The 26,745-nt window shown below is 40.5% G+C and overlaps 1 protein-coding gene across 4 annotated transcripts in view; it reads right to left on the bottom strand.

The window, feature by feature from the left end:
* Positions 1 to 26,745, bottom strand: part of LAMA2 (laminin subunit alpha 2) — a 1,405,743-nt gene that overhangs the window by 210,675 nt on the left and 1,168,323 nt on the right. For all 4 annotated transcript variants that reach the window (XM_082249565.1, XM_082249566.1, XM_082249567.1 and 1 more), the window contains one exon: positions 13,895 to 13,997. In XM_082249565.1, the coding sequence (XP_082105691.1) occupies positions 13,895 to 13,997 (103 nt within the window). The remainder of the gene's footprint in view (positions 1 to 13,894; positions 13,998 to 26,745) is intronic.

Here is a 26,745-nt window from a genome sequence, read left to right as displayed (position 1 = left end):
CAAAATGTTTTTTCTGCTGTCCTCTTACCCTCCGATCCTAAAGACTTAAAGTCTATGTTCACCTTTTCAGGTAAAATTTCACTTTCCATAATAAAGCCTTTTCTAATGTATTTTCTGCCCAACTCATCCCAAGGTGCTTATCTCTCAATTATCTAGTCCATGGCAGCTTTGGATCTGCACCTCTCTGTTCAAAATTTGAAAAAAAAAAAAAAAAGCATTCTGAGCCTATTACTTTCTTTCCCACCATGTGACCTTCCAGGAAACGTCATATCCCATTGTGCACTGCCTTGCTGCATCACAGAATAAGGCATGTTCACCACTCTGGACCATATTGCACCTCATTACTTTACCACTTTTTTATCTCCACCCTCTGTCCTACTTCTCCCTTTAAGGTGGTCTTACACTGTACAATCTGATTGTAAAATCTTCTTTAGATCTACTATCAGCTGTAGTACAGGGGCCTGCTTGATTTTATACAAATTGAATAGATAGTTCAAGCTCTCCTCTTTAATAGTTTTGCCAAATCTACAGGAAACTGTACAGAGATAGTACAATCAGATTGCATAGTGTGTGGCTAGCTTTATACAAGTACATGGGAGGAAGTGGGTGGAGACGCTCAGTCATTGTTCTTCTGTAAATGTCCTGATTTCACTTTCAGGCCCCATTTACACCTAGCGTAGTGGGAGAGTGCATTTTTTGACGTGTTTTTTTCACAACAGGCATAGGGCAACCCATTGATTTCAATGGGCTGCCCTACACGCGGCAAAGTAGCTCATGGGACATTTTGGCATGTTGCAGTTTACTTTGCAATTTTCCACATTTTTTGTGCGCTTTTCCATGTGACAAAATGTATGTTTGCTTCTGTGTATGGGGTGCCATTACCAATTATTGACAATTTAGGTGTATAGAGGTGGCCATATGCTTTATAATCGGATTGTACAATCTCTGTACAATCTCTTGCAGATTTACCAAAACTATATAACAGGAAGACATTCCTATCTATCCAATCACTCTGTATCCAATCAGGCAGGCCCTTACATTACATAGCTGATGGTAGATTTACAGGAGATTGTACAAACAGATTGTGTAGTGTATGGTAAGCTTTACAGGCTTCCAGGGACAAGCTTTTCCTGTTTTTAATACCACAGCTCAGTGTTCACTCAGCAACTTCTCCTGCTCCAGTGTGCACAATCTGCCAAATGAACAATCTATGCAAAAACAAGGTAAGGTACAAAACAATCTGCAAATATACTGACATAGCTTCCAATTGTCCCTGATTTTGAGGGACATGTCAATGATTTGGAACAATGTCCCTCTGTCCCTCTTTCCTCCTTATTTGTCCCTCTATACAGGTCTGATCTATATAGTTGTATTTAAATTTACTATTTATATTTTAAAAAGTTTTTCCCAGTGCTAAACCTTTCTTCCAACTTATAAATGGTTGCATTTGTACATTTCAAAACCCAGGGTAAAGGAATAGTAGCTGTAAAAAAAAAAAAAAAAAAAGCACTTGTGGGTTTAACCAATCATTTTTTTTAGTATAATTCTCCTTAAAGGGGGGAGGGTGGGCAGGGGGTGTGTCCTATGCTTACATACTTTTGATAATAGGTGTCCTTCGTTCCCATCTCAGAAATTTGGGAGGTATGTACTCAGGGCCGTCTTTACCGCAGGGCAAAAGGGGAAGCTGCCCAGGGCCCTGTCAATCTTTAGGGGCCCAAAGCAGAGCTGCCCCTTAAGCCGCAAATCGGTAGCCCCATCGGCGCTGACTGCTGCGTCTAGACTGTCACTTTAAGTGTCAGAAGCCGGCATCCGGCCGGGCCTGGCATCGGCGCCCCCACACTGTGCTGAATAGTATTATCTAGCACGGAGCGAGGAGTGGGCGGGCCGTGAGCTCCGCTGACGCTCTGGCCCCGCCCCTGTCTGTGAATGGTGGGTGGCGGCGGGAATCGAGGTAGGACTCGGAGTAGCCAGGGCTGCACAGTGGAGCCGATAGCAGAGTGCTCCTGTCCTGTCACGCAGCGTCGCAGCCACAGCCACTGATCAGAGCGGAGCTGGCCAGGACCCGACCGGACCAGGTAGGTCTTTCTCCTCCCTAGGCTCCCAGGCTCACCAATACATGGACTAGAAATTTTTAGAGATTCTCCACCAGTTTCACAGATTCAAAGTAGGGGGGGGTCAATGCACATGACAGCATCTAATCCAGTTAGTAAATCCTAACCATTCCAGGCTCGCCACTGCAGCCTGGAATGGTCAGGATTTACTAACTGGATTAAATGCTGTCATGTGCATTACCCCCACCCCCCCGGGAGTGGAGTGGTGGGAGAGGTAGGGGTAATGCACATGACAGCAGCCTGGAAGGGGGTACGCTGGTCCCTGCATTGAAAGGGGGCACGCTGGTCCCTGCATTGAAAGGGGGTACGCTGGTCCCTGCATTGAAAGGGGGCACGCTGGTCCCTGCATTGAAAGGGGGCACGCTGGTCCCTGCATTGAAAGGGGGTACGCTGGTCCCTGCATTGAAAGGGGGTACGCTGGTCCCTGCATTGAAAGGGGGTACGCTGGTCCCTGCATTGAAAGGGGGTACGCTGGTCCCTGCATTGAAAGGGGGCACGCTGGTCCCTGCATTGAAAGGGGGTACGCAGGTCCCTGCATTGAAAGGGGGTACGCTGGTCCCTGCATTGAAAGGGGGTACGCTGGTTTCTGCATTGAAAGGGGGTACGCTGGTCCCTGCATTGAAAGGGGGTACGCTGGTCCCTGCATTGAAAGGGGGTACGCTGGTTCCTGCATTAAAAGGGGGTACGCTGGTCCCTGCATTGAAAGGGGGCACGCTGGTCCCTGCATTGAAAGGGGGCACGCTGGTCCCTGCATTGAAAGGGGGCACGCTGGTCTCTGCATTGAAAGGGGGCATGCTGGTCTCTGCATTGAAAGGGGGCACGCTGGTCTCTGCATTGAAAGGGGGTACGCTGGTCACTCTGCATTGAAAGGGGGCACGCTGGTCACTCTGCATTGAAAGGGGGCACGCTGGTCACTCTGCATTGAAAGGGGGCACGCTGGGGTCTCTCTGAATTGAAAGGGGGCACGCTGGGGTCTCTCTGAATTGAAAGGGGGCACGCTGGTCTCTCTGCATTGAAAGGGGGCACGCTGGTCTCTCTGCATTGAAAGGGGGTACGCTGGTCTCTGCATTGAAAGGGGGTACGCTGGTCTCTGCATTGAAAGGGGGTACGCTGGTCACTCTGCATTGAAAGGGGGCACGCTGGGGTCTCTCTGAATTGAAAGGGGGCACGCTGGGGTCTCTCTGAATTGAAAGGGGGCACGCTGGGGTCTCTCTGAATTGAAAGGGGGCACGCTGGGGTCTCGCTGCATTGAAAGGGGGCACGCTGGGGTCTCTCTGAATTGAAAGGGGGCACGCTGGGGTCTCTCTGAATTGAAAGGGGGCACACTATACCTTGATTACTGAAGGCCCCTTTCACACTTTTGTGACCTCAAAGTCACACAATTTTTTACAGCGTTTTTTGCCTCAAAGCAATGCCTATTATATTTTTCTATTTGCTCCCCCCCAAAAATTTTGAGCACCAGCCGCCACTACCAGGCTGTGTCCAGAAGGATTTATTTATTAGAGAGCACGCTGCATGACTCTGGGCCACCACCAGACCAGACACTGCTTGATGGGCCTACTTTAGGCCTGATTCACATGTATGCAGGTTGGGGGCCGCATCCTATTCATTTGAATGAGCTGCTTTCCCGCAGAAAAAAAAGGTGCATGCAGCATTTTAAAATTTCAGTGGCATCCTGCACCATGCGACTTACCTGCAGTTCCTTCACTGGCAAGTTTGCTGTATTTTTAGCTATGTGGGCCATGCATTTAAAAAGACAGTGCATTTGGGTTAACTGTGTCATGCAAACGCACTGTGTTTTTAAATGCTTGGCCCACATAGCTAAAAATGCAGCAAGCTTGCCAGTGCAGGAACTGCAAGTAAGTCGCATGGTGCAAAAGCAGGATGGATTTCAAGGCCACTGAAATTTTAAAATGCTGCACACACCTTTTTTCTATGGGAAACGCTGGCATAGCAGCCCATTCAAATGAATAGGATGCTGTCCCTTCTAAAATGTGGGCCGCCAACCCGCATACATGTAAATGAGGCCTAAAGCAGTAGTAAAGTAATTTACAAATAAAAAAACTGGTCCCCCTGCAGGTTTAAGTCATACCGCACTAGTATACACATTGACGTGAAAATGGTTGCAATATAATGGGGCGCTGTGATTTGATAAGGGGTACTGCGATGTGTAAAGGGGCACTATGACGTGGAAATGGCTGCAATATAATGGGGTGCTGTGATGTGATAAGATGTACTGTAATTTGTAAAGGGGCACTGTGACATGAAAAAAAGATTGAGATGTTGGGGTGGAGAGCTAAATTGCATGGGGGGGGGGCCCAAGAAAATGTTTGCCCAGGGTCCAATCCATATTAAAAACGGCCCTGTATGTACTGACTAGGTATTGAGGGAGAACTGTGCTCACTGACAATGACTGCTTGTAACTGCAAATGGGTCAGGAGCAATCTCCTGGAGGGGGAGGACAGGTGCAAGGTGGGTGCTAATGAGGTTAGCTGCTGAAGTACTTCCTTCTAATGGTTTTACTTTTCTAAGGGTTGGATACCAGGGATTAATGGACGAGCTTTCATATTAGACACTGGTGGCTGAGGTAATACCTGCCCTAGAATATAGAGAAAAAAATTTATTTTATTTAGCAGAGGTACATTAATGGTATATTGGTACATAGAGGAGCTGGAATTTAGAACAAAAAAAATTGGTCTTTGATAAACAATACCTTGATGGAAAAGAGAGGATTTTTTCAGCCGCCCATACCTAAAGCCAATAAACTTTTATAAAGTGCCTTTCACTTCACTCTGTTATATTTGATATGCTGTTTACTTTAAGAACACTAATACATGCGTTTGATACGTAAACAGATAATTTTACTAGCTAACAAACCGCAAATCCACTGTAAAATGCTGAAAGTTGAAGGGCAGAAAGACATTTTTGATACTAATTGAGAACTAAATTAAATTAGAAAAATAATGTGTAACTGGTTAGGGCTGTGCTGGTTAAATTTGCTTTGAAATTGAAAAAGCTGTATTGATGGCTGCTGCTTGTAAACATAATTCCTATTGCCATTATTATCATTCTTACAATAAATAATAGAACCAAAGTACTGTAGCATTGGATAAACATGTTTTGGGACTGAAAAAATACATATTACTTTGAAGAGATAACAAATTAGATATTTAATATGAATAACAAATGAAATGGCTTTAACAAGATACTGGAGGGTTTGCTGATGCAATGAAATTCCTGCATAGAGCAGGCTTACATTCATTGAAGATAGTTCTTATGACAAACAAGACAAACATAAGTATTATGTGTTTTTGTTTTGTCTCATTTTGTTAAAAGTCAAACTTTGTATGCATTTATTTTTAAGTTTGCTATATTCCAAACAAAAAATTCCATTATTATATAATAGATAAGATTGCCAAATTTACCAAAAGTATTAATATGGGTAAATTATATGCTTAAATTCTTCAAAAATGTGTGTACAGATATTATTTTTTTTTACAGATGCACTAAATAAAAACAAGAGAATTTACCACAGGGGGCACACCCTATCTGCCTGTAACTCGTTTCTGTGCATCAGTTTTGTGTACCTTTTTGGACCCCCAATTACATATCAAAGTTAATAGCATCCAAAAACCTTGGCTATCATTCGGAAAATTAAAATAAAAATTGAGGTGTAGAATTCCTATGAGGAGCTAGATGTATCAGTGAGTGTGTGTTTTTGTTTTGGCACGTGGGCAGGCATTGACCATAGTGACTGACGACAGTTCTACATCGCTGGACATATAATTGATGATGGATATACATCATGGGGCCTGTTGAGAGCCTGGAGCCTGGTATGCCTAGCTGCCCCTGTTTTTAGGGGGAACTCCACTTTCTTTTATTTTTGGGTCCTCCTGTAATCTCTATAGGCAATTTTAAGATTTGTGGTTACTTGTTACTTGTTACTTTACTATGTTGTATACATTGTACAGATGAGCCACTTCATAAGCATGTTAAGGACAACCCCCAAGCATGATATTGGGGGGAAGCTTGCATTCTTTTTAGGAGAAGTATGGCCTTAAAAAAAAAAAAAAACATTGATACTCACCTAGGTCAATGCTGCATCTTTCCCTCACCAGCTCTGCAGTGAAAACTGAGTGATCAAACAGTGCTAATAGCTAAGTTCTCGCCCTTTGCTTTGAGGGGAAGGCTGTGACTGTCAGTCTCCAGCTCACTGCTCTGCTGCTTCAGTACTCACGGGAGCGCTAGTCTTTGGAGAGGGAACGAGGGAAGGGCTGGCTCAGGCTCTCAGTGGATCACCGAGAGGCTGAGCCAGGTGCTGATCCAGGCTTCTGGGTGTATCCTGACCATATGGTTGGGATCTTTCTAGAGCCTGGACCAGCTGTGACGCTAGGCAGGCTTCAGCCTGCTGTTAGCTGAAAACGGGTCATAGGAGTGCAGAACTTACAGTATATGATCCATAGTAGAAATATAGCTAGAAAAGCTTTGGCTATATTTCTCCTTTAAGTATTATTAAAATAATTGCTTCCCACTGAAGGGAATTTATTAATAATTTATTTTTATATTGGTAAATGTCCCCCAGGGCAGTGCCCAGCTCCCCTTTCTCCCTTTTGTTTTTTAAATCCTTTAGCTATGAGCCTTAAAAACAGTCAGAATTGATTTTACAGATTTGGATCTCCTTGACTTCAGTGGGATTTGAATTACCGTGCTAACCTCTTGCAAAATGAACCTAGTTACCTTCAGCTTATCCCTATTGTTTTTCTGAGTGAAGAAACTAAGACTCTCCAATGCCAATCCCTATGTTTTGTGGGGAAAAAAGGGAGCGAGTCACATGCTCCCTTGTACCCTGAAGTACCAGGTATGCCACTTTGCTTACATAAAAACACAGAGGAGGGAAGCAAATTAGGTAAGTAAATAAAATGAAAAGATCGCTCGCAAAAATGTATAAAAGTCACTAACCATCCCAAAAACATAAGAAAAATTTAAAGTAAGTAGCTGTGGGCTTAGCATTTATTACAGGTACTTATTTATAGTGCCATCAATTTAAACAGTGCTTTACAGATACATATTGTATATTCATATTACTCCCTAACCCTCAATGGGTGTACAATCTAAGGTCCCTAACTCACATTCATACTAGGGCTAATTTAGACAGGAGTCAATGAAAGTACCATCCTGTCTTTGGAGTGTGGGAGGAGGCTGGTGTGCCCAGAGGAAGCCCATGCAGGCACAGGTAGAACATGCAAACTCCAGGCAGGCAGTGTAATAGCTGGGATTCGAGCCGATGACTCTAGTGCTACTGGGCAGGAGTGCTAACCACTTAGTCACTGTGCTGCCCCACGGTATTATTGTAAACTTGTTGCTTTGCATAAAGACATGGTGTCTAGTGATAAATAACTTGCATTGCCAATCAGAAAGTCAGAGAATGGCAATTTTCTTGATCGGCCATGAATGTTGTATATAAATGCAGGTTAGTCTAATCTGCAGAGCACCAATAAAAACATGAATCATGGTTGCCTTTATCCCCAGATATCATGTACCTATAGATTTGTGTGCAAATAGTCAGACACATTTTAAAAAACGTTATTACTTTATTTTAAGAAAAAAATTATTATTATTTAATCATTAGTAGTGTTCTTACACAGGGACTTTTTCATATTCTAAGGTGCCGGGTGATGGAAGCTGCCTCTGCTCTGGTATAGTTGTAGACACCAAAGACTCATTCAATTAACATAATAAATAATATATTCTTCCACAGTGAAACCCTTATTTCAATGCACCTTTCTAGCGACTCTTTGAAAATCAATTGTTTGGGTGTGGAGTCTAGCCTCACTAAAATGACATTTACATATAAATTAAAAAAGCAAAAACTACCAGACTCCATCAGCAACATCCATCTTTTGCAAGATTAGTTTTTTATTAGATGTATGTTTTCTGCTAACATGATTTTCAGATATTTGGGGATTACTTGTTTAAACTTTTTCATAGCTGCATTAAATTAAATAAGACTTGATCAAGAAGGATCTTTCTATCTTGAAAATGCTGGAAATTTTTTTGCCTGAGGTTGCAAAATAAGTTAACTCTTAAAGAGACGTTGTCACTAAAGTCTAAATGCATAAAAAAGGTATCCTGCAAAGAAGAAAGTAAATTCTCACTTCTCTCACTGTCCAAACACTGCTCTAATGGAGAGCAATTGCTCACTAAAGTATCTTCAGAAAATCACTTTGCTGGGACTGTCTATCTCCTATTCCCTCAATGAGAGAGGAACAGAGATTTATAAAGATTGTAAAAATGCACCACTTCCTAGGTAGTTTTAGGGCACCCCTCAAGCATGATATTTAACCACCTAAGCACCGGGGGATTTGGCTGCTCAAAGACCAGGGCTTATTTTGCGATTCGGCACTGCGTGATGGTAATGGACAAATGCGCGGTCGTGCAATGCTGTACCCAAATGAAATTGATGTCCTTTTTTTCCCACAAACAGGGCTTTCTTTTGTTGGTATTTGATCACCTGTGTGATTTTTATTTTTTGCGCTATAAACAAAAAAAGAGCGTCAATTTTAAAAAAATAACAATATTTTTCACATTTTTATATATGAAATTTCCCCCCCCCCCCCAAATGTAAAAATCTAAATTTCTTAACATTTTAGGCCAATTTGTTTTCTGCTACATATTTTTGGTAAAAAAAAATTGCAATAGGCGTATTTTGATTGGTTTGCGCAAAAGTTATTGCGTTTACTAACTAAGGGAAAGATTTATGTCATTTTTATTGTTTTTTTTTAACGAGTAATGGCGGTGATCTGCGATTTTTTTTTTGCGGGACTGCGGCATTGCGGCAGACAGATCGGACCCCTGACTAACATTTTTGACACTTTTGGGGGTACCAGTGACATTACTACAGTAATCAGTGCTATACATATGCACTGTTACTGTAAAAATGACACTGGCAGGGGAGGAGTTAACTTTATTAGTGATCAAGGGGTTAAGTGTGTCCCTTGGGGCGTGATTCTAACTGTCAAGGGGCGTGGCTTGTGATGTAACCACAGAGACATGCGATCCTACATAGCAGGATCATATAGTCTCTGCAGTTACACCAGGGAGAATGACAGGCGGCTTTGTTTACATCAGCCGTCTCCTTTCTCCCTCTCCAGTGGGAGATCGCGTGTGGCCGGCGGACATCGGAGCCACCGGTCACACGTGCGGGGATGGCCGTGAATGAGCAGAGGCGGGAGTGCGCCTCCGGCGGCGCGCGCTCGCCCCCTACAGGCTCCTGGGCGAGCGACGTAGTACTACGTTGCTTTGCCCAGGAGAGGCTGACTGCCACAGTAAATATACTGTGGGCGGTCGGCTAGCAGTTAAAAGAATTATGCATTTTAATGTTGCCCTTTAAGCATCATTTAAAAGAGATGCTCCCCCCTGAACAGTTTTTGCCTTGGTAAATGTCTCCAAGGGCAGTGCCCACCTCTCCGTGCCGTTTGTTTATCAGATCTTTGCATTTTAGCATGAAAATGGTCTGGATTTTGGGGATTTGGCTTCCGTGTAAACTAAGTGTAACCCTGTGCACTGTTACTGTAATGCAGATTTATATTTGACCACAAATGGCAGTGTTTAGCATCTTTGCTCATCATAGCCCCAATATGGAACTACAGAGACAGCTTGGATTTGTATGCTGAAAGCAGGCTTTTTCCTTACAGTCAAGCTAAAAACAGACTACAAAGTCCAGAAGCACTCACCAGGGGATGGGAGCATATAAAAGTAAAAACCTAGGAAGACAGAGGGGGGTTGGAGAGAGACTTTTCTGATGGAAGAAGTGTTTGCAAGAGCTGTGTTGAGCCATGTGTGCCTGGATAGGGCCGGGTTAGGCCCAGAAACCGCAGAGAAAATTGTTTCAGCAAAGCATTGAGTGGAAGAAGTAGACTGGTAGAAACCTGATCACTGCAGGATTACTGAAATCATCATCATCCTTATCACCACAGGTGCATTGTCAAAGGAGAAGGGGGCCTCTCAACCAGGCAATCACCCCATAAGGACTGGGTGAGAGGGTTCCTAACTCAATGTTACTCTTGATGAAAAATTGTCGTTATGTTCAAGTTAGTTCAAGGTCAAGAACATTCTACAGTTCAGGCTTTTGCAAGCAACACATGCCAGAGCCCATCTATTGCTGCAGTCTACCATTAACAGTTTCCACAAATACACGTTATCTGACTAAGTTAACTCTGACTGAGTTAACCATGCCATTCCCTGCTGGGCAGAATAGTATAGTTACTCTGCTCAAAGAAGGAGTGTCCTGCTAAAATTCAGCTTATCTATTTAAAAGAAAATACACTTTACGCACCCCTGCCCCCCCCCCCCCCCCTTCATCTTAAAGAGACTGTTGCTTTGATTCCATTTCTGTAAGTGAACCTTTCTTACTGATTCATAACCTATTAAGAAGAACTTTTCAAATCACTTTACTGCTCATAGGGATTATCCTATTTCTTTACAATATCATCCTTCACTGTGCGCCAACTTAAGGGCCCCAAGTGAGCTGACAGAAGAACTTGATACATAGTTTCATTGGGAGTGGTGGATTTGACAAACTTTCTGGAGCATAAACTTTGCTTCTTCTGACTGAGGGCCTACATGCGAGTTAGCCTTGGGTTCTTGTTACTCTTTTTTTGCTCACTTAGGGAAAATCTCCCAGTCTGAGAGTTATCATTTACATCTTCAGTCCTGCAGGAAAGGTGGGTGTGACTTAAAAGGGTACTTCACTGTGTTGCATTGTTGTTTTGACTAAACTACCTTGCTTGTTATTAACTCTTGTTAACTGTTAGTTTGCCTGCCATTCTTTGATGTATTGATCCTAATACAACCCCGTCATCTATTCTATAATAGTGTGTGAGTATTCTCTTTCCTTGTAAATAGCCAGGAAACTCCCTGGTCAAGGTAACGTTGGTGGTGTCAGCAGGGATGGTGCTTTGTGACCACGTCTATTGGGATGAAACACGTCAGGGTAACTATTTGGCAGTGATGTCACTGCTGCTGTGGGATTCCAGGTCGCCAGCAGCAATTCATGTAAGTGTTATGTGACTTGCTTTTGTTTTGTACTCGTTTTATGGTTATTTTTATTAAATGCACTACACTATGATTGTACATTCTGGCTCTGGCTGAGCTACTTTATTCCCAGTTGGATACTTGTGTGGTGATTCAGCGGAGGTCTCTCTTCCATCCGATATCCAGGTCATGTATGTTTAAGGCATTCCAGCTACTGTAATGTTAGCCATACCATCTGGTGAGTGTCCAGCTCATCTTGTGATGGCTGATGGCGGTGACTCACGAGTGATATACATTACTACACCTTGAAGTGATTATTGTCACATATACTACTGCACCTTGAAGTGATAATTATCACATTTAAGATCTTCGCTTTGGACACATGATTGCTTGGACTTTTTATGAAAATGAATTTGTACTTATCTAGTGTGCTACACTGTTTTTATTCATGTATTACTTTATGTTGGTTGGGTACACAACTTTAGTGTTGGTTGCCTAATTCTTACCCACAGCGCAGACATTTTATTATTGTATTTAGGGATGGTGCTTTGCCCAGGGTTCCGTGGCAAAAGAGGACCCAAATATACTAGCAGCTCTTGTGGGGGTAGTGCTACTTAAGACTAAAACATTTTTGTACTTTTTGATAGATTGGAAAGAAGTCAGAATTTCTTTTAAGTTTTTATTGCAGTGTGTGTGTCCTTTTTTGAGGAAATTTCCCATAAGCTCCTATTCTGGTGGCCCTAGTGAAAGGGCAGAAGTGTCAACAAGACAGGAAGACAAAGAACGAAATACAGTTTAGACAGATGTTCTGACAGTTTTTCACTCTACTAAATAAATGTCTTTTTCTTGCTGTTTTTGATCTCTGCAATAGGACAAAGGAAAGTAAGTGAGGGTAAACTGAAACAATGGGGCATGACAGAAATAAAAATATGACAGCGATTCTATTTATTCCCCACCGTGTACTATGATTAAATTGGTTGGGATTTGGCTTTAACATTACTCCTAACTGAAACCCATCATACATTTACACCCATTATACAGCTAGTAGCAATTAGTTACAGTGAACTGGATTTGCTCTATGACATTGAAGGCACTCAGTCTCCTTACATCTGTATTATTTGAAAAAGAAAGGAAAGAGGCACATACTGCCTCATACTGAGAAGTACCAGAAATGTCACTTTGTTTACCTAGGAAAACAAACCAGGAAAGGAAATTAAGGTTTAGCATTAATGTGAACTTGCTGTTTTCGATATAGCAGTATGGTCTCTAGTGATGAATAACATGTTTTGCAAGTGAGGCAAATCAGAGATTGGCAAGTGTTTGGATTCCCTGTGAATGCTGTAAATGAATGCAGGTTTATCTGCTGTGCAGAGCACCATAAAACCTTGAATCACAGTTGCCTGGATTCTCAGATGTTATGACTTTTTAGATCTGTGCAAATATTCAAGCAAATTAAAAAAAAAAAAAAAGTGAATTGGAGATTCTCCCTATTTGATCATCATTAGTAGCAGGCCATAGACAGTGTGAATTTCTTTCCTGCAACCATGGGTTGCAGGAAAGAAATTTAAACGATTCTCCCATCAGTTCAAAGCTCACCCAGTTCAGTAGGATTTGAACCATCTAAGGCCGTCCTTACACAGTGACTTTGAGGTACTAGGTAACAGACGCTGCTATTGCTCTGGTATAGTTGTAGACATATAATCTTCCACAATGGAACTCTTATTTCAATGCATCTGTCCTGTGACTCTTTGAAAACCAATTGATTGGGTGGGGATTCTAGTCAAACTTAGATGACATTTACATATAAATTAAAAAAGCAAAACTATTAGACTCCATCAGCAGAATCCATCTTTTGCAAGATTAGCTTTTATACGATGTAGGTTTTCTATTGACATAATTTTCAGATATTTGGGGATTGCTCATTTTAACTTTTTAATAGCTGCAATGTATTAAATACAACCTGATCAAGAAGGTTCTTTCTATCCTAAAAACGCCTGGGGAGCAGCTTGTGCTGAATACAGCCTGCCATACAAGTAATTTTCTGTATGCCTGATTATGCGTGTCTGACATTTTTTTACAAAATGTAACTTTTTAGTTTGGGAAATACCAAAGACGCACATGTATAGGTAAATGCTGATGTAAAGAAGCATTGGCATTTACAAGAGTAAGTCATTATGGCAGGCTTTGCATGGTACGTATGGCTACTCAGGCACAGGAAAATGGTGGGAGATTTATGCCACATATAAAAATGCATGAATCCCTACAGGTGTACATATGTATGTATTTAGGTATATGCAGGGATAAAGACATACATGGAGTATGTTGGTGTCAGGCTTGGAAGTATGAATTTGCTGTGTTTTTTTTTTTTTTTTTTGTGAGGTTTTACATTTTCCTGATTACTGTAATTTCCAGATCGTTGGTGAAAACAATACCTAATCACTCTATCACCACAAAATTACAGTATGTTAGATTATCTTACTGACAACGTTAAAGCATCTGCAAATAGTAGGGGTTAGTGAAACTGGTTAGATTGTATGCATTGAGTATTTATGTGAAATGTCTGGCCTGGCATAAGCAATACAAAGTACTGTCATTCATTACCATTTCTGGGCATAGATTTCTGAATAATCCATTTCATCATGCATTCATATGCATGAGATAGCTTATTTATAATATACTTGGTATAGATAAATATGAAATCTTTAAATATTTTTAAACGTATACTTTTTTGTACACCTCATATACAGTACCTTTTAAGTCATGTAATTGCCTTTTAGCATCGGTATGAACCCGGACACTTTTTTGAATAGAACTCTTTGCTTCTTCTTTTAAAGATCCTTGTGGGCCAGTAACCTATATATATATAAAAAAATAAAAAAAATGTAAACCTTAATTTAAAATTCTAGAAAGGTCCTATTTTGGAAATGTTGACAAATAACAAAATGGTGCATTTTATTTAGCTAACATAGGTCTCGTTGCTAAGATCAATTTGTATTATGCCTGGCACACACATTCAATTTTTGTTCGTTCAACCCACGGGGCTGAACTAAAGAAACCTGAGAGATTGTTTTTGCTTCAATGGGAATCCCCCTGCCAGAACACAAAGGCACAGACGGAAACGTTGCTTAGTTAGTACAGCACACTATTCAGCGCTTGCAGACATTGGCTAATAGGATTCTGGTTTTCCAGCATGTCCCTTCGACAAAAGCTGGTCCTTAGAGCAGATAAATGTACAGATGGTCTGAATGTTGGCTGGTTCCTCCTGAACCGGGCGATTTTGGACCACGTGTACTAACATATAGGCTTATCAGCCCTTTTTAAGCATTGGAATTCACTGGTACAGAATCCTTTCCTCAGGCCATTAACTTTCCTGCACTCTGCAACAGTTGATGACATTAGTCAGAGCCACAGAGGAAGCGAGTAGTGTAAAACTTCCTCTGTCAGCTGCCATGTTTACATGAACTTAAAATAGAATTATAGGCAAAATAATTTTTTTCCTTTTGGATAGAGTAAGGGAGGATTATAACCCCTTTTGCCATCTGTCCAATTGCAGAGATTTCTCTTCACTTCCTGTCCCATAGCTAAACAGGAAGTAAGATGAAATCCCTGCAAATTAAGGGAATTCCTTGGGGACCCCAGGTCACCAGAACTAGTGCCCCCATTGGAAGATTTCCCCTCTATTACTTTTCTAGGGACAACCCAAAAGTTGGGATTTTCTTTTACTTTTACTTTCACTTTCAATATTAATGATAAACAGAACAAACAGAGAGCATGAATCTCCTTAATAGGGCATAGACAGCAATAAAAACTGACTGGGGTTCTAATCTTTCTCCACTCTATCCAAAACTAAAAAAAAAAAAAAAAAAAAAAAAGGTTTTACCTTTAGTTATACTTTAAGGTCTAACGCCATGTTTTACTAATTGAAGATGCTCATACAGATATACACAAGCAAATTATTACTGCATATTAGGATATCTTCTCTATTGATGATCAAAATGAATCATGCAAGTGATGGAGATTTGTTTGATATGTTTGGTTGATTTTGTAATCTTTTTCTTCGTCACTAAATAACTTGTTTATATACAGTATGCTTGTTTATGATAATAATAAATTATCATATTATAATACATATACTTTAGGGCTTGAGTGTATTTTGGCACTTCTAAAATAATACTTAACGAAACTATTTCATATTTATTAAATATTTTTTATTTTTCCTTTTTTTTTTGTAGATTGTATGCACAAAGCCTACACTATTGGTACCTTCTTACAATATAGTAATGGTATATGATATAACTTTATTGTATGTACTGTAGCACTTTTAAATTTTAAAAGGACAGTGCACCCACACTTGCTGAAATAGCAATTGTATATCCTATATTATTTTGTTTATTTGCTATATTGTATCCACAAAAGTGGAGTTACCCATTTATTGCAAAAAAGTACTAATAGTGCACCTTTTATGCACTACATTAAAACCCTCTACTGTACCCCCACCCATTAATGTGCTCTTATTTAGAGGTTTATATTTCTTAAAATTCAAATTCAGTGTTTCCACAGACTTTTCTTTAAGAGCCTATTTTTAAGTCCAAGGCATTCTACCCTGCATTTAGGGGATTGGCCTAATGTTACAGGCATTGGGTCTTGTTTAGCTGGGGCTGCTTCCCATTACATTCTGTTTGTAAAACCATCCTTTAGGCCTCATGCACACTGCATGTTTTTCTAGATCTCTTTCCTCCTGGCAACAGTAGTTTAGCAGAAAAAACGCTTGATGCTTGAAAAAGTGTGTAATGTGTTTTTGCGTGTTTAGCCCCATCAAGCATTTGAGCATACATTAATTTCATTGGACAGAAAAAGAAGCTATTCTGGCAATTGAAATAAATTAACGCTCTAAACATGCCTAGCTTTAACGCTTGTTTAGATGCTTTTAAATGTGTTTTTTCTGCAAAAAAGCTGCTGCTCTTGTATGCACTGCCAGTGTTTTTTCTTTACTGCCTCTAAACGCCTCTACTTCTGAACTCCTCCTAAAACATATGGGTGTATAGACACATAAGATAACATGCAGGGGCATTTAGAGACAGGAAAGAAAATGTCAGGGGACCCTAGGAGCAGCTGAAAAAATGTTCAGTGTGCATGGGGCCTTATGGGGACTGGAACCAACCAGTGGAGTCATTAGACTAATACTGTGAAGGATTTTTTTCTCTTTCCAAGAGAATTTAAATACAAATATCAACTGTACATTATCTGCCTTAATAAGCATAATACCAACATTCCTACATTTAAGGATTTTACAGATTTTCATTTAGACTCTCTCCCAAGGTATCAGTCTGGTACAACTGTTTTTTCTATATTAACATTCACTCAAATTCGTTAACCCAATGTCTAAGTGGAATAATTCTTATAAAAGAGATTCCGTCTCCAGGGTAGGCGTACATACCTTTTGGAAAGCACGTATAAAAGCCTATCAATCATGATGGTCTCCTGCAAGCTACTAAGCTTTCCTTTTGCGTGGACCTAATGTCCATTCACATACATAGAGCACTTTTACTTCATGCCTAGAAAGCTAATGATGATTTTAGGGAGCATTTAATTTCTCTCTCTTCAAGGGTAGATGCCTCTTTGGCTCTGTCATTGACCATGTCATACCTGGTTCTTCTCTTGCTCAGAGTGCACACTCTTAAAACCTTAGGAGATATGTTCAAAGGGGTGATCAACCTCATTCTTCTGCTTTTATGGTAGTTGTTAGTAGATGTACAGGGACCTAGTTTCCTTAAGTTGGCCATAGATGGATCGAAATTCAGCCAGTTTAGCAGACACCAGACACATTTTGATCCATTTATGGGCAAGCTGGTTGTGCTGAAGTTGATCATTTTCTTTTTTTTCTTCTGTTTATACAATTACTGCCACTGACTACAGCTGCCAACAGTGATCATTGTATTCTGATGGCTGGGAAACCTCCTGCTGTCAGAATACAATAGTGCAGCAGGAGGGATTTCCCCATCAACACTGAATGTGTTAATGGGGGAATCAAGTGTATTTCTTTCCTTCAAGCCATGATTTTGCCTAACTTTTATTGTGGTCATCAGCAGCAGAAATGAGTGGGCTATCTCCAAATTGATTGCACATAACCTTTTGAGCACTTGCCTTGAGTTGAATAGAGAAGAGTTAGAACTTTTTGCCATTTTTTTTATCGCTGTCTGTTTCCATCTTGGAGTGATTTTCCCTGTATTTTTGGTATGGTCACTAGATAAAGGATGAGGGGAAACTCCTCAGTGAAACAGATATAAGTAAAATCTTGACAGAAGTTCTAACCCCTCATCTTATTCAAACTAAAAAAAATTGCTATCGTGGACTTTGTTGTCATTTAAAATGAAGCCATTCTAAATATACATTACAGGATAATAATAAGATATACTAACTAGGATATACTAAATAGTACTCTAAGAGCTGGTTCACATTAGCGCGACACGACTCCTTACTACTTCGGGGGCGACTTGTGCATTACATTGCACCACGACTTCGGAGCGACTTGCAGGGACTTCACATAATGGAAGTCTATGCAAGTCGCTCCGAGGTTGCCCCGAAATAGTACAGGACCCTTTTTCTAAGTCGGAGCGACCTATTAGAATGGGTCCTGTAGCGGTCAATGGACCGCGGGGGAGCGCGACTTGTCAGGCTGGCAAGTCGCCTGACAAGTCGCGCTAATGTGAATGGGCTCTAAAAGTCAAAAATTCCTATATGCATTCTTTTCCTGAGTCAGTGACTCAAAACAGTGGCAGATTCCTAACCTAATAGCTATGAAAAAAATCTCTTACATAACAAAATATGATTTTAAACTGGAATCCAAATCTATTTCATATCAGTCACAATAATTTGCTCTTTAATTAATTAAAAAGGCATATCTATTCCTTTTTTTATATTTCCATTCAACAGAAGGGTTCATTTCTTGCTGTTCTTTAAATAATTTGTGCATTCAAGTTTCCATTATTGCGCAGTGCTCTCTTTACATATAGTGCTTTAATTCAATTTACAACTAATTTAGCTATATACCCTGCCCAGGCATTTATTTGAATGTCTATTTTTGTGTTTTTCACTGATACTGTAAATGGAAATTAGGCACGAGCTTCAAGGGCAGCAGAGGCTTTCCTAGTTGAAAGCTGTCTCTCTTACTGGTGTTTTACCAACTCCCACAATAGTGCTTTGTTATTTAATGACTCCTGTTACAAATGATTGACAGGCTTGTGAATATCCTTTAAATAAACTATAAGGCATAATGTTGAATTCCATTCCTATCTTTCATTATTTTGTTCTTTTTTAGCCTCAAGTATATATTTTGTATTTGAACAATACTAAAGCACAATTGGCCTTGGTACTTTTTAGAAATTGTAATTCTCCCTTGATTCTTTTTAGAAACTGCAATTAAACTCATAAACCAAATGAACTGTGAGCGCCGCTCCAAGCTCTCATCCTGTGATACTTCTGTGGCTCACATTGCTTCTGGGAGCCAGAGCTATGATTAGCCCTGTGGGTGGGGCAAAATTTGTCGAGGTCAGGGCCTTGGAGGAGTTATACTGAAGGACTGAAGCAGCTCTTACGCTTTTCTATACCTGGGCTGATTTTCTTGGCGTGCAGCGTTTAATCCTCTTTCCTTTAAGTGTGCAATTAAAGTGGTTGTTAAGCCACTTATATAAAATCATCTAATTTCCTCTGTAATATAACATTAGGTGCCCCTGTGTTTGTGTTATATAAAAAAATATGCCGATCTGTACCTATATCGGAGCGGCTCCTGGCACTCAGCTGACTCCTCGGCTCTCTTCTCTTCACGGCTGACAGGGGCTGAGCACTGCCTCTGCCATCAGCTGGGGAGGAGGGGAAGAGAGGAGAGAGAAAGCTGAGCAGTCACATGATTGCCAGCAGCCGCTCTGATTAAGGTACAGATCAGCATATTTTTTCTATAACACAGGTACAGGGACACTTATTGTGATATTTCAGAGGGGATGGGATGATTTTATTTTAGATGTGAGAGCAGAAGGGGGGAGGGAGTGGGCACTGACAGGAGAAGACAGGCAGGGAGAGGAGGGGGGAGAGAGGGGAGTGCAGGGCTGTGGCTGACGGAAGCACGTAAACTGACCACGGTGTCAGGGCTCAGCAGCCATGATATACTGTGGTCAGTATACAGAGGGGAGGGTAAAGCCAGGTTTTTTAGGTGATACAGGGGGCCAAATGACACAGCACAAGCACTGTGCTGTATAACATACTTTAAGGGAACAGGATCTGTTTTTTGTTTTTTAGGGTAACAAATGCTTTAAGATCAACCACATTAAAAGTTTGACAAAATCCAACAATCATAAGTTTTGAAGATAATCTTTTCCAATGACAAAACAAAAAAGGAACAAAACAATGGCAATAAATGGTATACCAAAACCACCCAGTGCTATCAAAAGGGGTTACACAACCTGATTTTGCCAGAACATGAAACCAAAATTATTGATTTTTCTTAATACAATAGAGAAATGTATGTGACTTTTTGTTATTTGCACTAACAGTTACAGGACAAGCTTTCGATGCCTATCCTCTTCTTCTAAGGTCCAAACAGTACTGATTCAAATAGGTTTGGAAAAATGTTAGTAGGAAATCTGCAAGGCAACAACCTCTGGGTAATAAAACAAGAAACCTGGTAAGATAAGAAGTAAAGCTTGGGGCTATAAAATTAGAGTAGGGGAGAAAGGCACGAAGGTGAGAATAGTAATAAAACTGTTTGATAGTTATTTAGAAAACTAAGGTCCACAATAAGTCCATTATCTCTTGTATCAAACAGAAGTATAATTTATACAGTAGTTCACAAGTTTTAATTTCCTAAGTATTTTTAAAATCTCTCTCGGAGACCAAAACATTTATGTTTTCCGTATAATGTCTGGTTGTAACAAATGATGTCCCACGGGGTTCTTCGCTGTGTTCTTTTAAATGTGCCTATGCAGATATTTTTACAATTTCTATCCTGTTTCACCAACTCCTGCAGAGGTGGTTCTAGCCAGCTCAGTAGATTGCTTTAAAAAAAGGCCTGGTTTCTTTCCTAAATAAACATTATATAACTGGGTTTATTTTGGATCAACTTTACCTATAAATGTGAGTACTGGATACCCACATTTATAGGTAAAGTTGATCCAGGGAATATCCAATTGCCTCTCAGGGGCTTAGGAAGGAACCTTTTTTTCCCCTGCTAGAGCAAATTGGATCATGCTTTGCTGTTTTTTGTTTTTTTTTGCCTTACTCTGGATCAACTGTGGGTATAGGATTGCGTATATGGGTTTGTATGGTTGTGCTTTTTTTTTTTTTTTTTTTAATTGGTTGAACTAGATAGACTTGTGTCTTTTTTCAACCTGACTATTTATGTAACTTTGTAACTATGTTGTTGCACTTGCTACATTTAACGAAATGCACTACGTTACTGGATATAGAGCTCTATGATTCTGCAATACCGAAGGTTCCTTTTTTGTGTATGACACTTTTTATTGGATTGATGTGGTTGCACAGTTTGCAATTTTCATTCTTGCAAGGGTTGTTCCCTTGTTTGGGTCCTTGTAATCAGAATAAAGTGGAGTTTGTGAGCAGTGACAACATCACGCTGTGCAAAACCACCTGCCGTGGGGATTTGCTACAGGAGTTGTATGTTTCCCTGTATATAACGCTCGTTCATGATTTTATCTATGTCTTAAGCTGTGGAGAACTACATAGTTTGGAGTGGTAATCTAAGGTAAAGTGGAGGTTGAATGCATAGGGATATATGCTGGTTTGACACATGAAAAGAGGGGTTCATCAACTGAGGTCAGCACACACCCTAAAGGGACACTTAAGGTGGAAGATTTCACTATTTCTTAAACCTACATGGTGGTGTGGATTTTAAAGGTTTTACATGAGACAGTTTAAAGGACTAATAAAAATTGTGAACTATTATACAGTGGTATGTTTTGATGCACTAATATGATTATATTCATATGTAGAATTATTTTTTTTTTACTAATATAAAAGGGAGTGATATTATGTTAGTATATGTTGATAAGATTGGATGAATACACAAGACCACTGGTGGTTTTGCAAGACTGTATTCAATGTGGGGACTAATTGGGGGAGATTGATCATTACTTAGTATTTTCTATAAAAGGAGGATAGGGTATTGGGTGTATATCTGATACTTACAAATCTGTGAACTTAAGCTATGAGAGTATAACTAAAGGCAATTTTCTTTTGGATAGCGTGGTGAGGGGTCCGAACCACTGAGTTTATTGAAAGTAAGGGAAAAAATTTTTTTTTTTTGAGTTGCCACCAGAACAGGAAAAGAGGGGAAAGTCTTCCAATAAGGACACTTGTTCCTGTAACAACAGTGTAAGAGGGGATTTTTAACAATATTCTCCCACTTCCTGTTGTGTCTACAGGATGTGAAGGAAATCTCTCTAATGAGGAACTGATCCCCAAAAAATGACCGCAATTTTAATCCTCCCCTAACTCTATCCGACATGAAAAAAAAAAAACAGTTTTGGCTTTAGACATATTTTAATGGATTAAATATATACAGCATGTAGGAATGTATAACTAAGTGTCATAGCTCTAGAACAATGTACACTGTCTCACAGAAGTGGTAAAGTGGGAAAGATCTACATCGAACAGCCAGGATAGATTCCCAGGCTAAAATAGTCTTATAAATAGGTAATGTGTCTATTTCCTTAATTCTCCATAACAATGCATTTAGGTAAATACATGTTTATAATATTATACTTCTTTGGGTTGTGATGAGGCAGTGGACTGGTTACAGAGGTCCGACAAACCCACCACTCGGTTAGAGTCAGTAGGGAGCATTGCCTTAGACACACTATAGGTCTGACTTAGTAAGGAGCGTGTTAAATCCATTTAAAGAGATTACTGCTGCTGGCAGGGAGCTATGGCTACTTTATGAAGAAACTGTAAGAGTTTAAGTATGTTATTTATTATTTTTTTAAATAACATTTTTATTCGAATTTCACAATACAGATATAGTGAGACGGCAGGTGGAGACTAAGTCGCCTGAAAAGAAACATTTTTTGACAGAATACTGTTTACAGAGAATTGAGGAAAATACTTTAACATTTTTTGTTAGGGTAAACAAGAGCACTTTTGGAGATCAATAGGAATATAGGTAAATGATTCAGAGAATGCTTGAGTGCTTATAAACTGTGGAATAACCCTTCATACTCCTGAAAACTGGAGGCGAGATTTGAGCACACTGAATGATAGTAAAACAAAGATAACTATAAAATAAAATAATAAGTCAAATACATTAGACCATGAACAATAATAGTTGGATTGATCTTGTGGAGGGTTTGCAACAATCTCCTGACAATGGAATAAAGTAGGAGAGGATAGAAAAACTCAAGAGGTATCCTTTTTTTCATGAAGAAATTGAAAGTCCTTTTGATAGGCAAAAGACTGATGAAAAGGGGGGTAAAGCAAATTCCATGAATGACTGCCAGTGTTTAAGGAAGCGTTGTTTAGAAGACCAGTGGTTGAGGTCCGCATTGATTTTATCCCTGTGAAGTAGGAGTATCAGCTCCTGTTTGATCTTTGACATTGTTGGACATGGGAGGGAAGTCCAGTTTTTGAAAATTGCTCTCTGAGCTGTTGGGAGGCAGATTAGTATCCAATCTTTGTTTTGGGGTTCAACAGAAGACCTTGTCAAGAGTTGTTTGTTCCAGTAGCCGAAGATTAGGAGAAGAGGGTCTTTTGGTAGGTGGAGCAGAGTGATTCCTTGTATGAAGGAGATGGTTTGTTCCCAGACGGCAGAGATAAATTTCCATGACCAAAAACAAATGTGTTAAGGAGGGTCTTGGCTGGTTGCAGAAGGGGCATGAGGTGGATTTGGGGTTGTTTTTGTCCATTAGGAAAGGTATATAGGCCCAATGGAGAATTTTAATTTGGGTTTCCCTCCACTGTTTAGAAGGAAACAGCTGTAGAACTTTGTTGTAGCATTGCAATAATTTGTTTGAAAGCTCCGGATCAAGAAAGTCCTTACCCCAATTTGTTACAGAGGAAGATGTGAAAGGGAGGGGGGGGGGATTTTTCTGATCAGAGGTTTGTAGATGTCTGATATCGTATAAGAACCCTCTTGGAGTAGGCAATCGGATAAGGACATCCTGATTAGTTTGCCGTCTTCCCTGCATGAGGTGCATATGGATTTGATACATTGCCAAAAATAGAAGATGTGTGATTGTGGTAGGAAGTATTCTTGTGCTATTAGCGAGAAGGTGTATGGTGAACCAAAGTCCAAATCACATAGATAGGAGAATTTTGTGAGGCTCTTGCTTTGCCAAGTGGCGTATATTTGATGTTCCATGCCTTGGGGAAAGTTAGGGTTCTCTTGGATTGGGAGGTCTCTAGAGATGAATGGGGAGAGGTATAAGCTCTTCCGATTTTTCTCTCCACTTAATGACTGTATTCCGTGAGAGAGGATTATGCTGCAGGTTAGGGGTTATTGATTTCTATTTGCAGTGGAGGAGAGCTACCAGGGAGTAGGGGTAGACCATATCTGATTCGAGATAGTAATTATAATCTAGACCTTTGCTTTTGGGAAGATAAAGCTTTTTCATTGCAATATGTGGTCTTTTGTTGTGCCAGATACATTTTGAAAGGGCTCTATTTAATGGCTGAATATCTTTATGTTTTAAGAGCAAAGGTATAGTTTAGAGTGGATATAATAAACGTGCAAAACTGACCATTTTAAAAAGATGGCACCTTCCCAGAAGCTTCCCAGGGGGAGATTAATCCAATTTTCCAGTTCTTGAGTACATTTTTTAAGTGTGACAGGATAATTCAAGGAGTACAGAGATGATGGGAGTTTCCCTATTTTGATGCCCAGGTATGTGATGTGTGTGTTGGCTATGTTAAAAGGTGAGTGTGGTGTCCAGTTAGGGTTGGCTGAAGTGCCTAAGGGGAGAATCTCACTTTTGTTATAATTAATGCAGAGGCCAGAGCAGAATTTGAACTCCTCAAAGGTTTTCTTTATGGTTGACATGTCTAAACTTGGGTTGGCTCTGAATATGAGTACATTGTCTGAAAAGAGGGCTGTACGTATTTCGTGTTGGCCTATATGAATCCTATGTAGAGTGGCCTAATTATTTAAGTATCCAGGAAGGGGTTCAAGTGCTAGATTAAAAAGTAAGGGTGAGAGGGGGCAACCTTGTCTCATTCCTTTATGAATTTGGAATTCGTCAGTGAGGAGACCTGCCACCACCAGTCTGGCTGCAGGAGATGTATACATTGTGTTGATAAGGTGGTTAAAGGAGCCAGAGAAGCCCATTTTATTTAGGACCAGTGAAAGCCAGGGAAAACTTCTGTTATCAAAGGCTTTCTCCATGTCTAGGGAGATGATGGCATAATCCCCCCTGAAGCACATTTAGCATGATTTAATACCATCAGAACCTTTCGGCTTGCCTTCTTGTAGCTGGGGAGGGCATTTTTTTTGTAGGAAGCAGCATATGAGATGACCTGTCCTCGTAGGTAGGCTTTTGCGTTTTCCCAGTAGAGATTTGGGTTGTGAGTGTATATTGCATTGGTGACTGTGTCGTGTAAGTCTGGAAGTTGGCATTGTTACATAGATAAGACTGGAAGCACCATAGGCAGGCATTCGAGTTGGAGACTGAGAAGTTAAGAAATATTGAAATTGGGGTATTTGGTCAGATATGGCTATTTCATGGATTTATGAGTCTGTTACCGTTGGTATTACGTTGTCGCTACAGAAGATGTAATCGATTCTAGTAGGGGTAGAGTAAAAAGTGAATTCCCTTTCTGCCAGATGAGAGAGGCGCCATGCATCAGTAAAGTGTAGGGATTCCATAGCGAATGCCAGATATGACTGACCTGAGTTGTCTGAAGTTTGGCTAGATCATTTAGGGGTGGATCTGCCATCTGTTATGTGCAAGGTGGAATTAAAATCACTGCCTACCCCATGAGGGAAATGTGTTTTTTTCAGGAGTCTAGTGGATAGGTCCCCAAAGAATTGTTTACCAGGGTTGTTTGGAGCATAGACATTTGAGATCATAAGATCTCTATTGCCCAACCGGATGTGGACTGTAATTAAACATCCCTGACTGTATGTGTCCACTGTAACTACCTAACAGGGAAGGTTTTTGTGAATTAAAATAAGCACTCAAGCCTTGCAACCTACTGCATTAGAGCCTAACACAGTGCCCACCCACATTTTATTCATACAATAGAAATCAGGGGATGTCAGATGAGATTCCTGAAGAAGAGCAATGTCAGTTTTTAATCTCTTAAAGAGTTTTTAAACCCATACAACTTTTTTTTTTGCAACCTGTAAGAGAAACACATAATGAGCTAGTATGCATCGCATACTAGCTCATTATGAAATACTTACCTTAGAACGAGCCCCCGCCGTGCCGCCCGCTCACCTGTATGACGGGCGACATGTCCAGTCGCCCGTCTTCCGGGATCGCGGCATCCGGCCATCTGATTGGCCGGAGCCACGGTGACGTCACTCCCGCGCACGCGCGTGGGAGCCGACAGTCACGACACTCTGAAGAAACGGCACCAGCGGCCGTTCCTTCAGAGTGCATGCGCCAGTGACGTCACTGGCTGCATGTAAGGTAAATAACTCCTAAACGGTACATGTTTAGGAGATATTTACAGTACCTATAGGTAAGCCTTATCATAGGCTTACCTATAGGTAAAAGTGTCAGAGGAGGGTTTACTTCCTCTTTAAGATGGCTTAGTATCTTGAGTCTCTGAAATGGGGGATCTGAGTCCCTTCACATTCCAAGAGATGATTCTCATATGGAACTATCTGTTAAAGGGAGTTGTGCTTTTGTTGTTGCATTAGAGGTAGATGTCAGGAGGATATTGGCTATAATGCCAGGTGTTAAGAGCATGGGTTTCCTAGAGGAGTTTTTGTTTGTGTGGAGAAGGTGTAAGTGGAGAGGAATAGGAAAAAGGGGGAAACATAAGAGGAGACAACAAATAGGTAGGTTATTAAAAAAAAGGTAAGTTACATAACAACCGTAGGACTTTGCTTTTTAGGGCATTGGGTTTACTATAGAAACCAGCTCCCAATGACTGACCCTGCAGCTGGTAAAAGGAAAAATGAACTCATTTGGTCTAAAAAATGGTAGCACAATTCACTGACCCATGATAATTGGGAGGAGAATATCATAGAATCATCTAGTGATGCCATTAAGGAAGTTGCTGAAAGCAAAGCAAGTAAGGCTAGGTAGGGTAAACAGCCAGACAGGAGCACAACGGTAAATAAGGCACAAATAACATTACCATAATATAGCCAACACAGTCCTGCAATTAACCCATGTGATTAGGAGGAAGAGTTTCTTTGAGCTTGAGTCAGTGAGGTTTGAAAAGATTATTTGAGCCCGAGAATTTTAGGCGTTTGAGAGAGTCCTTTTGTGCACTGTGTTGATCTAAAGGACAAGTGATCGGTGATGACCAGTATAGAGGGTTTGTTGGCTGATCAGAGTTGAGAGAACGTAGAAAGGCCTCTGCTTCCATTGGGTCCTGGAAAGTGAGTTGTTCTCCATTAGAAGCTTTAAGGCGGAGAATTGCAGGG

The sequence above is a fragment of the Pelophylax lessonae genome (genome assembly GCF_965119305.1).
Source record: "Pelophylax lessonae genome assembly, chromosome: 3".
Lineage (NCBI taxonomy): Eukaryota > Metazoa > Chordata > Amphibia > Anura > Ranidae > Pelophylax > Pelophylax lessonae.
The sequence above is the reverse complement of the archived record's forward strand: the minus strand, read 5'-3'. Positions and strand labels throughout refer to the sequence as shown.